This window comes from Oxyura jamaicensis, chromosome 8 (assembly GCF_011077185.1).
Source record: "Oxyura jamaicensis isolate SHBP4307 breed ruddy duck chromosome 8, BPBGC_Ojam_1.0, whole genome shotgun sequence".
Taxonomy (NCBI): Eukaryota; Metazoa; Chordata; class Aves; order Anseriformes; family Anatidae; genus Oxyura; species Oxyura jamaicensis.
This window is the reverse complement of record NC_048900.1, coordinates 2495014-2507662: the sequence shown is the minus strand read 5'-3', so window position 1 is coordinate 2507662 and position 12649 is coordinate 2495014. Positions and strand designations below refer to the sequence as shown.

Here is a 12649-nt window from a genome sequence, read left to right as displayed (position 1 = left end):
ACTGCAAGAAAGCCAAACCACAAAGACCAGATAAAACACAGTAAGCAGAAGAAAAAAAAAAAATATGTTGTAGGCTGTGCAAGAAAGAATGATGTAGTTAGAAACAAACAGCTAGATAGTCAAAATGACTGTGCGTGTAGCTTAGTTTCTGTGTTGTTTTTATTGTCACTTTTAGACAACTGTCATCATTGTCCCAGAATCTTGCAACAACAGCACTTTTCACTCAGCATTTATATGGTGAGAAAGTGGCTTTAGAGGCCTCAGTATGCTTATGCAGTAAAAGACAATAAAGGCTGCATAACTGGGGAGGACACTTGGAATTATGTTTCGCTGTGACTAGAAGAAATATTCAAATCTATTTAGTTGGAAAACGCTTTGAGACTTTGGTGATGCACATGAGAATGAAGCCATGAAGATGAGTTCCAAAGTCAGAGAGAGTACTTTGAGCAATTTGAAGAATAACAGTGACAAAGATAGCAATGGTGGGATTTGGACAAAGCCAATTCCAAATATTGCACTATTGCCACACAGTAAAGAGAATAAATTCTCTCTCTATATATATATTTAAAAATAATTTTTGTTTGTTTGTTTTGTTTTGTTTTTAATAAAGATCATGAGAAGGCTAGTGGTGCAATTTAGTGCAGAACAGAATCAAAACTGCACATTGAACTACAATGCCATGAAACTAAGTCCCGAGGAAGAAGGTCCACAATGGTCTGAGCAGACAAGTATAGGACATCTTTATAGTCCACCTCTTGCGGAGCCTTAACTTGTGTCTCACAGCTTGGGGAATTAATGCACCCCTCTCTAATGCCACATTTCCTAACTTTTTCATGTCTGATGGGAAGAGCATTATAAGCAAATTGCACCATAAATCAATTCTGATGCAAAGAGTGTTAGTCCTTAATATTCATGTTATTCTCATCTAATGCATCTCTTTAATCTAAAAATATTGTTATTAAAAATATAAAATGAATATAGTTATATTATAAAAGGAAATCTGTGAAGAAACCTGTTCTTACATGCTAATAGCAGATGTTTGAACTTGCTTCTATTCCCAGTGCAGCATCTTTCCTGGAGACCAGTGATGTGCATACATCCAAGAATATTTATGCTTGAGTATCCTTTTCTACTATTGGCATTTGTAGTAACCTGTTCTTCCATTTCTGTGGTCTTTACTGCTGCTCTGGTTATTGGTGGAACGTTCCTAATACACATCGGAAGCAGTAGGCAGTTGAAAGCTTGTAGGGCTCAGATGCACAAAACAGCTTATTTATTATTAATAATCTTAGGAAACTTTCAAAAAAATTACTAATAATCTGCCCTTGGGCATCCTTAATTTATTCACTTGCAAATTACACAGATTTTCATGCTCTTATTTACTTATCTTTCCTACCAAAAAACTACTTAGCATAACAATCTCTGCTGCACATGTTTTACAAAACTCTCTCCTGTCTCCTCCTAAGATGTTGGACCGTTTCCCTGAAGAAATGCTCATCTAAATATAATGACAAAATCAATTTGGTACCTATTGTTTTGAGTAGTTAATTTTTTAATATATGAGAAGATTAATTACTCTAAGATTATGTAGTGTTTGGGGGGGAATTGAGTCAAGCAGCTATTTTAAAGCATTTTGATGTTTGTGAAATATGTAAGAAAAGAAAATATTGAAGAAAACAAGTGATGTTAGATACTGCAGTTTTGTGTTCTTTTTGTTACACCTTTTGGTGCTCTACACATAAAAAAAAAAAAAAGTTTTGCTCGCATGCCTGTTATTTCCAAAAGTCCACTCCACATGAGCCACACAATTACTTCTATTGCTTAGATATACAACTATCAGTTATGCTGCCATCTTTTTGCTTCTACGTGCTTCTAACAGACAAAGAATTACAACCAATCAGACAAGGAATTAACAGCCAAAATAAGATACCAGTTGGTACATAACCCTTTAGTTCAGTTGAGTTCTCTTTGTAAGGAGTGTGTGTATCGTCCAATACAAATTTAATGCGATCAGGCACTCTTTGAAAAGGTTTTCTACTCTGTACCGTATGAGGACTGATACAACAGAAAATTTAAATGATGGGTTTAGAAATTCTTTACTTTCCATCACTTTGCTTAGGCTAGTTTAATCATGGGCTTGTTGCATTTATTTTAAGATTGTACAGTAGGCTGTATATAAAAATCTCACTTGTTTAGTGCCAATTATTGGTGAGAAAATGACAAGCACTTTTAGATGTTAATGAATAAAGTTCTAAGCAGTCTTTCTGTACACAATAATGTCTCAAATAAAATGTTTCTGAATTCACGTTCCCTTCACTGCCCACTCAACAAGCAATCTATCTGCTTGTTGCATTAAACTGACGAGCTACGACAAAACCTGAATTTGTGAGGTGGATTTGTAGTGTTTGTTGACGGACTTTTAGAGTTTGCTGTGGGAAACATTCCTCCTCTGCCACTTCTCTGCTTCAGGCAGGTGGTCCCTAGGAATCCACTGCTGGGCCAGGCAGGGCACACCGCTTCCATCTGACCTGGTTATTGCTTTATGCTTCTCACTCATCTTTTTCTCTTGCCATCCTCACTTGGTAGTCAGCCTTTTGTTGACACAGGACCAGTTGGTATAATTAAGGGCAGCTATCTTGTTTCAGTGGAGTCTCCTGACACCTGGGTGTTCCTGAAGATGGTTTTGGTCCTTCATATAACTTGGGGAATGCTCTGGTGATCCTTTTTGTCTGGGTGGGATTCACAGTTCAGGACCTCCTGTAACCTGCCGGCCTTCCTTGCCGTCAGTTTGTGCCAGAGGGAATCCATCAATCCTTCCAGCTCAACACATTAATTGAAAAGCTTTCCTATTCCATTAGTATTTTCTTATCCAACGATGTTTCAGTGTTGCTACCATGAAATAGCTCCTACCACTGCGGGAAAGGATGTCTATTGCCTTCCAGCACCGTGTGGCAGTGATCTCTTTAGTTTTATCAGGATGCTAGTTTTTAATGGCAGCCAATATCTGGAAAAAAAGAAAAAAAAAAAAAAAAAAAAACATTTTGGATGTTCACTGTAGTAAGTAATCTTAAGTGAAGCTACGTAAATATTTTTGTTGCAGTCTTTTGAATTTTGAGTGGTTAGAGATTGTCCAAGGTTTTTAACCACTTGTCATGGTCTTGATACTTGAAAAGTGATCTTTACTATTCTAATCTATACTTTTCAGAGATGCTAGTCATGTAATTATCTTCATTGTGAAATTAAAAGACACTGTGTTAATGTATATGTTAATAATGCATTTTAATATTATGTATATAACTAGAGTAGTGCCTGTAAGTATTATAATAAGTATATAATACGTGTTACCTGGCAAGTATTTTACGAGAAAAAAGTTGAATGTATGTAAATATTCCTCTGGGTTTGTGTAGCACAGTGGGGTATTCTGTAGGCTTGAGACCAAATTTGACATTCCTCGTGCATGAGTCATATATATATTCCTCTGTGCATGTATTGTAGTATCAAGCCCTACTCAAAATTTGGCTCTTCCTTGGAGTAAGAGTGATGTCATAAGGTGTGGAGTTTATACAGTAATTAAGATCCTGTTACTGCTTTCAGTGTATTAATGTTAAATTTGCTGTAAATTGTACTTATAAAACAATGTTTACAAGATTAGAAGACAGAAATAAGCATAGTAAGTACTCAGAGTGTTCAGATAATGGTAATACAAATTACATGTTTATCTAACAAAGGAAAATATTTTCCAAACATTGTCCTTGACAGTGTTTTCATTCACAGGAAATCCTTTGGCTATTGTTCATTCATTTGTGCTAAAAATATAGCAAGCTGAACATGAACCATTAGCGAATGTGAAAATGCATTTCAACAGTTAGTATGATGGCTCAACATTCCCTCTAATGATCTTTGGTGATAATTTTCATAGGAAGAAAAAAAATAATAATGAGAACTTAGAGAGCAACAGGTTTCAGTCAATTCATCTTTAACGTTAATACTGCAATTATGCTGAAATTACCAGTTACTTAGAATGTAGGAACTTTCGGTGCATTACAACATTTCTAAGAATTGTCAAAGCTTTGCATTTGTTACTGTTTAATTGATGTAATGGAAAACAGTATAACTCACTGCAAATTTCTTAAGCTTTTCTTGTTAGGAATAATTCATTGGTGTTTTGTCACTAATGATAAGAGATGGTTGTTTACTTGATCATGATGTGTATTTTTAAATAATTCTAACCATTTAGTAGATGGTAAAATTTAATAACCTGGTTGTTGTTTAAGTTTAAATGACATCGTTAACCATTATCAAAGACAATTTCTCAATAGTACAGTATTCCTAGCTTTTTCTCAAATTACTGAATTTTTGGAATGAGAAGAGAGCATATCTTCTAAAAGAAATGGTACTGATTTTATAGTTTGTATATTGTTTATCAGTTAGACATTGTGACTCATTACAATTTATTATTTCAATTTACAACTGACTTAGGCATGATTACGTTTCTGTTTGCTGTGACACACAGGCTTGATTCCCCTGCTATGGCCCAATAAATTATTTTTTTTTTTCGTAGAAGAAAAATAATAGCTAAATTGTTAATCTGGGATAAGATTTCTTAACCTTTAGATAGCTTGGTAAGGATTGCTTTAAAAACAAAGCAAACGAAGTGTCTACATAGCTGGACAACCAAAGGACAGCTGTTTACATTTTCATGTTGCTTGTACCTCCTTAGTTTGGTGTTCCGCAGCTGTGCTGTAGAATAAACCCTTGGTGGCTAAGGAGAAAGGAAGAGTCCAAAATGTGAAGCACTGCAATGCCTGTTCTGAGTAATGTTTTAGGCAGTTACGGTGATTTCACCCTCCCCCAGGTGAGGTGGCTATCCCTCAAGTGCTCCATGCACGGCTCAGGACAGCCTCTTCCAGCGTAGGTGCCCCATCCCAGTGGCTGCCTCTGCAGCTTCAGCACAGGAGCTCACGGCATTGTGTGCTATGCCAGGGGTTAGTGTGGGGAACTTGATTTCACGACTACTACAGAACCAGAAGTTTATGGGACTTTACGTTGCCTGTTCATCTCCTTATATCCAGAGTTTGAGTTCTTGCCTGCAGGTTGTAGGAAGGAGTTTGCAGGGCTTGCACAGTGACCGTTCTGCACAGGAAGCAGGAGGTACTCAGTTGTAGTGTCTGTACTAATCACTGGGATAAAGTTCCTGCCTGTTTTGTTGCTCTTGTAGCTACTTGATAATAACGCTTGGAGTTGATTTGCATTTAAAAAAAAACTGATTTCCTTCCTCCAGTACGTAGAATCTAAAGAAATCACCCCTGATTGTTACCAGCCTTGCCTTCTTTGTGCACAGCTTTTTCTGGAAAGCCCAATAAAATTAAGTAAAGGAAATTCTGAAATCTTAGCACTTTTTAAATCATAGGGACATGAGAGTCTTAATACACCCACTACACTGGCAAGTTGGTTCCTTATTTTTCAAATGCAAATATGGGGCTTTGCATGTGCTGAATGTGCCCTTTATTGTATTGAGGCATAGAAAATACACATTGTAGCTCAGTCACTTCTCTAGACCTGCCATGCTTGCAAGAATGGAATGTGTTTAATCAGCCTTGCAGAGTGAATAATCATAGATACAAGTGTGATGTTCAGTGTTCATTCAGAAAGCTATAGAATATGCAAACAAAATGTTTAGTTAAAGTAGAATTGAGTGAATTGCAGCTGTGGAAGCCAATGGTATTTGGCTTTAGCTGGAAGCCACCTTCATTGCCTTTAATTTTTCACTTGGTTAATGACAAAAATATAAATCATGCACCCCAGTGGATCATTGGAGGGGAAGTAGTGTGGTCTGGTGCTCTGCTGAGCATGAGACATAGGCTCTGGCTGTTGGCCTTAAGTTTCCTTGTGAGCTGTGGGACTCCTGGCTGTGTCTGTTCTTCACATTCTTCTCTGCTATCAAATGGGAATGGTGAGACTTAACACTGAAAGTGCTATAAAAGTGCTCAGCACCATAAAAGCTGTGGAGAATCTTTGACTATATTCTTGCCATCCAAACATTCAAACCATACCTTGGAGCTATAGAAATCTTTATTCTTAACTACCTCCAATGTAGTGCTGCTCCCCCAAATTGCATTTCTCTTCCAGTATCTTGAAAAAGGTGCGAAACAACCAAAATACCAAATTAGTTAATGTAAACTTTATTTGATAAAGGGAGCAATTGGCACAAATCTGGTAATTTGTGAATAATCACAAGAAAGTCACTTTTTTGTTGTTTTTTACCAGATAACTTCTTACTCACTTTGCACAATTTTCATTGTTTTCCCTCACAGCATTATGCTGTTAAAGATGTATTGTCTAACTTGCTGTTTTCTGAAATGAAATTTTAATAATTTATCAAAAATGAAGCATATCTTGCATTGTGCCTAATATAGATTGATTTCAATGTTTCAATTATGAAAAGATCTAGACCAGAAATAGTTTGCTTACATGGTAACGTTTCACTTACATTTTGGAAAAGAGCATTGAAGTCAATACGATTGCATTTATATCACCAATTTGCAAAGCAGCTTGACGTTCTTTCCTCCAGTTCTCAAAGAACAATATGCCACCTCTTGTATAAAACTCTTTCTAAAATTCCTTGTAGCAAAATCTACTGTGCAATAGTTCCATAATTCCATATTTCTAATAAGCATACAGTAGTATAAGGGTCAGGGGCTAACCACTGAATAAAAGTCAAATCTTGAAATGAGGTGCCTTTCCAGTTTAGCAGTGGGCAGTGATAGATACTGATAATGTTTGATTAATGAGCAGCAGCCTTGCAGTGGGTGAAAACATCTGTAAGAAATGATTTATTATTTCAAAGGTATTGGAAGCTTACCATATCTTGTAGATTTAACTGTGTGTGCCTGAATAAAATAAATGAGATGCAACATGTGAAAAATGAAAGCACATTAGTTGTAAGGGATGTGTCACAAGCAGGGTATTTTTGTTCAAGTACACTTTGTCATGGGGATTTTTAATGTTGCTCTGAATACAAATCATTTAACCGGTTCATAAAATCAACCTAGTTGGAATTCTTACATCTATCATCCAAGACAGAAATGAGGGTTAAACTTAATATGCTGGAACTTCCCTTAAATGTTTGCATTTTGCATCATATACAGCTGTTGAAACTGCACAAATAAACAGAAAGGATTCTCTCGTAGAAACACAATAGAAATTAGAAACTGTATTGATGGAATTTTAACACAGAAATCAGGAAAATGCATTTAATTAATTTGTAATGTTATTAGAAGAAAATATCATTGAAAGGAAACATCATTAATGTTTTCTGAATTTGCTATAAATATAGTTCTAAGAACAAGGGTGTAATTCTCTTCTCCCTACATAAGTTGCACATCTGGAACCGAACAATGACTTGGAGATGGAGATTTTACTTTGCCACAATTTGAGGTTGTCTTGCAGATGCTTGCTTTCTAAAGTGGCGTTGCTGTTTCTGTGGTATGTTTCTGTCTCTGTCGATCTGGTGCCAGGTTCCCTGCTTCTATTCAGACCTTCTCTGGAGTTTAGGTCACACGGAGCTAATTAATGACAGTGCAGACTCATCTCCATGAAACTGCAACATGCGTTCAGACAAGCTGCGGTGCCCTGAGTCTCATGTTGCAGAAAACTGCCTTTCCTCCGGTTTGGGAAATAATTAAGGTGAGCCAGAGGAAAGATACAGTCTGCTTTCCCATTTTCTCATCTTCTGTGAGATCAGTGACTATGGAGCTATTTTTTTCCAATGGGGAATATTTGGAAATTTGCCATTGGTCTGCTCTATGCTATTCCATAAACCTACACCTAATATTTGTGTTAATCTTACCTACTTCCATACTCTTCTGGTCAGTCCAATTCAATAAGCATCTGAAGTACTTTTCTATGGGTTTTGGCACAGTTTAGATACTTAGGATCGTCATTGTTTATCAAAAGTTTTGTTTAAGATCCTGTTAGATTCTATTCATAGCATTTACTTTCTTCAAACAGAGCCTTTTCTGCTCTGTTCTTCATCTTGTTTTGATCTTACAGGCTCGTCTATAGTGGGAGTTAGTAGAAAAAAAGCTTCTTTATCTTCAATTCTCTTTTCGGAGTATCTCTCAAATAAAAAGAAGAGGAAATTAATCTTGTCCTCAGACCATAAATTCAGCCAGTTCTTTAGGGTCCTTGAGTAATGTCAGAGCTTTGAGTTAGAAGGTTCTCTTGTTCATGTAGAGGTTGGCTCATCCTCTCATCAGGCCCTAGAAGTTATTTTTGTAAGATGTACTAGACTGTTAAAGCAATTATGAAAGTGGAGGGCATCTGGTTTACTGTCACTGGTTTTCATGAAATAGAGCTCCAGCAGTGATAGCAACTCCCTTTCTTTAATGTGGAAGCCACAAACTGACTACATTGAAGGGGTGACCTTTCATCCTACAAGCTGAGTGGAATTAGAGCAGCTTGCCAACTATGAGATTTTGGGTAGTATCCCTGCAGCAGGTGTTGGTCTAGAGACCATGTGGAAGAACAGCCGGACATAATGTCTTCTGAACTCTGTCAGGAACCCTACCCATATACATTTATAGGGATACTGAGGGAGGGGGTATGCACAGAAGAAATAAAGAAACCTAAAGAATTAGGTAATCATAATTTATAGTAATGTTACGTGGATGTTCCAGTAATTTAGACTAGCAGCCAAGTTGAACCTTCAGAAGCAAACGCTGACAGAAGCACTGTATATCTGATAATTTCTGCACTGAAGGGTCTGCATTCAAATTCCTTGGTCAGACAGCTAAGTCTATAATCTATCCAGAATAGAAAAAGACAGACATGCTCCAAAATGATTTTGAAGGTTTCTTATGTAAAGAAGACATGCAGAAAGCCAAACAGATTTTCACCGTCCCTTGCTATCCACAGTGAGGAAGGTGATACTGGGAACAAGACCTAGAAGAACTTGCAGCTGTTATGATTCCTAAAGTAGAGCACAAGAGAACAACAAATGGTAGTTTTGAGGTATCTCCTTCCTGAGGGTTTAACACTGTCCATGCCAAAAAATGCACATCCAGAGCTCTGGTTTGGAGCAAAGAAATATTGTTTGTAGTCTGGAGGGAAAAGAAAAGAGAAAGATCTCAATAATGTTTTGCCCCACTTCTCAAATGGAGCATGCTTTTAATACTTGGTCTGTAATAGTAAGAATTTGTGACTTTGAAGTAAGAACATTATATTTTATAACCACTTTTACACCTCAGTCACAATGTCTGTTCATTTTTCATCATTTTAAAATATTTCACATTGGCTAAACTGATTCACATATATGAGAATGTGTACTTAGGTTTTATTTTAAGGTGCCTCTTGAAGCTTCTGCCACTTTGGATGTATTTTTTATCAACGTTTTTAAAATTTGAAAACAGATTCAGGACTTAGAGCTCCAAGTGTGCGTGGAAGTGAAGGACTAATTATGAGTATTGTTATTGGAGTCTGGAGTAATTCCCAAAGCAAGTAGCGTTCATAGATGTTGGAATTCCTACTGCCAGCATTTCAGTTGCTGTATACATCCCAGAGGCATGCAAAAGTCCCGTATTCAAGATAAAGTTATTTTGAAAATACATTGATTTGAGGTCCTTTTACTGTCATCAGTTTCTCAATACAGTGAAACCTGGATAATATACTACATTATGCAGGAATTATGAACTAATGCTTCAAGATGAAGTTCATTGTGTGCTTTTGAAATCCTATGCTATTTTTTGCCCATGTTGTTCAGCAGGGATGGAAGTATATCTGTAACAGTATGACTAATTATCTTTACATGCATTTATCACTAAATAAACTTCACACAAGACAGCAAGATTGTTTACTTAAGCAGTATAGTACTGGGAATGGAAGATAGCTCTAGAACACAGGATTACATTGCCAGAATGGCACTATTTATTAAGCTATGATAACGCTAATGTTCCTCTTTGATGTATAGCATGTGCGACTTCAGCTGAACTTGTAGAGAGCCTTAAGGATGTTTCATTGAACATTTAGTATGGCAGCAAGCCAGAATACATTTAGCCTAAACCCAGATGACAGGTTGGTAATGAGGTAGTGATTGATGACCACTGCTTCCATATGAAAACCTGCTTGATATGCTGGGGGGGAAATGCATTGCTAGCTTTTTCATTTCACTCCCTCTGTATTAGTTATTCTTACTGTAGAGGAGTAGCATTGGCTGCTGGTTATTCAATTCTGGTTTCACTTTTAGATGAGAATCGAGTTCTCAGCAGAGATTTTAGAAGCACAGCCCTATGGCTACTTTCATGTGTAATTCAAATCCAAATTTCAATGGATTTTTATTATCAAAAATAACTGCAATTATATCACCTATAAAACACCCTATAATATTCTTATTACCTGCCTTCTGTAATTTTCAAAGTCCTGTGATTCAACTCCTGTGCCATCTAAAAGGCATTGCTTTCCGTTCTAATATAAGATGAAACTTGGCCCTAAAGCTGTATAGCATTGCTCAGGCAAACAGGCCTGAACAAAAGACTGATATTTATTTTGCTTAGTCCTCTTGAATGCTTCACTGTAAAGACACATTGCACATTGCACTGCCCATTCAGATGACGGACAAACTGTTGTTCTGTGCACCTAGAAGGATATTTAAGCTTCGTCCTTCAGCCAGATTCCAGTCTGATGTCTGAATTAGCACTAAGAAAAGTTAAGAGGAGGCACCAGAGAACCATAAGGTTTATATCTGTAGCTGTACTCACTCAGGCAGGGTGTGTGTTAGATGTTCCCAAAGCTGCAGGATAACTAATGGGATCACATTAAGGCCTGGTTAGAAATCACCCAGAGATGCAGCAAAGGGCAGTAGGGCCACATAAATATCCAGTGTCAAAAGAAGCTCATGGTTAGTGTTTTCTCCGGGCAGAAGGATCTCTTGGTCAGGAATGGGTGAGAAAGCTTGTCACCCTAACCGGAGTGATATGACATGCTCTCAGAGCAAAAATATGAGCAAGAAAAATTAAGATCAGCAGAAGAATCAAGAACTAGAATGAGAAGGTGATAGGGTCAGGAGCAGTTTCCATGTTCCTCCTGCAGATCCCGAGGAAGTAAGGGAAGTGGTCTTGCCCTGTGGGGAGTGGCTGGCTTTTTGGCAAGGAACCAGTGTGATATCATAAAAGCAGGTGTTCAGATCTGTGGTGTTTGTGGTCTTTTATTTGTTGGCCCAAATGAGGCAGCCTGTAGCCAAAGGATTTACTGATGGGCCTTAATGGCAAGAGAGGTTCTGACTGGATCAAGTTGCTTGTCTATGAGGCCAGCTGAGGTCATTCTGGTAGTGCTTAACAGCCAGGTAACAGACAGTTTTAACAAGCGTTGTACAGTTGGGCTATTAACAGTCACTTCCTGCAATGCCAGAAGTGCTTCCAGCATGACTCTAAATGGGGAAAAAGGGGTGGGCGAGGCAGGAAACAACCGGATTTCCATTGACACATGATCTGGTGGTGACTACATGTACAAGCAATTTGATTGGTACCATGGCTCATCAGGAAATGGATATAACTTTTTTTGGTTCACGCTGGAGGAACACTTTTATCTGCTTGGGAACCTGTCCAGGAGTGCACCGAGTAAGAGCTAAGATATTCAGTAGTGCCTCTTGGTGACAAGTCCACTGCTGGTGAAGAGGATCCCAGGGGAATTACAACAGTCTCTGAAGGAGAAACAAAGGAGTGGGATAGTCTCCTGTTGGGTGCAGGGAAAGGAGAAGGTCGGTGCTGGGTTCAGATATGCAGTGCTAAAGTTTAACTCAATATCCACAAACGAAAATGATGAGGACAAGAATCATGACCCAGTCTATTCAGGTTATTTAGCTCCCACAGAAGCAAAAGTGACATTGTTGTTTCCTTATTAAACCACACCCCTTTGGTGCTTTCTTTCTTCACACTGCTTCCACCTTTCATCTCACAACCTTTTTGAGTACCTGTGTTCATTGTATAGTAAGCTCCTGAGGCAACACCGGTCTACTTTTTGTTCGGAAGGTACCCATGTCACACATGCTTAATACCAAAATAATGCTACATAAATTAATACATTTTAACCTAGATATATCCTTCATCCAGTGGAAACTTAGGTTGTGGAAATTTCTTTATATGGTTGGGCATCTCCAGGGCAGGTGTCCTGAACGCTGCAGAATTTGTCAGCTTACGTTCGATTTAACTGTTGTTTTCGTATAAATATTTTGATTTTGTGTGTCAAGTATTCGCAGTTATAAAGTGTGCCTAGTTGAGATGACCACACTTTGTTGTTCACCAGCCAGTGACAAGATGGAGCCAGGTCCATTGATTTTTTTCTCTATTCCTGGAAAGACCTTAATTTTAACAGGTGGCATATAAGGACATTGTCTTTGGGTGGAGATTAAAGGCCATATGGTGTTGTTGCTTATACACTGGAAAGCCTAGTTATTTACTGTAAAATCTGACTCAAAATTCTATACGCAAAGCACAGACTCCTACTTGGTTTGTTTCCATAACAACATACAAAACAACATCAATCACTTATAGTAGATCTCCACACTCCATAATTAGGGATGCAGTTTTAAGAAGTGTGGGAGGAGTCGTGTAAAATGTTTTTATGTAAAAACAATGTTAGGCCTTGTTCTCGCAAA

General features: G+C 37.7%; 1 protein-coding gene across 2 annotated transcripts in view; it reads left to right on the top strand.

Moving 5' to 3' along the window:
* The window catches only part of DPYD (dihydropyrimidine dehydrogenase), a 338501-nt gene that overhangs the window by 117968 nt on the left and 207884 nt on the right, over positions 1-12649 (top strand). Inside the window, exons 10-11 of one of the 2 annotated variants that reach the window (XM_035333209.1) lie at positions 5022-5029; positions 8882-8891. The exons of the other annotated variant lie outside the window; for it this stretch is intronic. Coding sequence (XP_035189100.1) covers positions 5022-5023 — 2 coding nt within the window. The 3' untranslated portion in view covers positions 5024-5029; positions 8882-8891. Of the gene's footprint in view, positions 1-5021; positions 5030-8881; positions 8892-12649 lie in introns of those variants that run through there. 2 annotated transcript variants of the gene reach the window in all.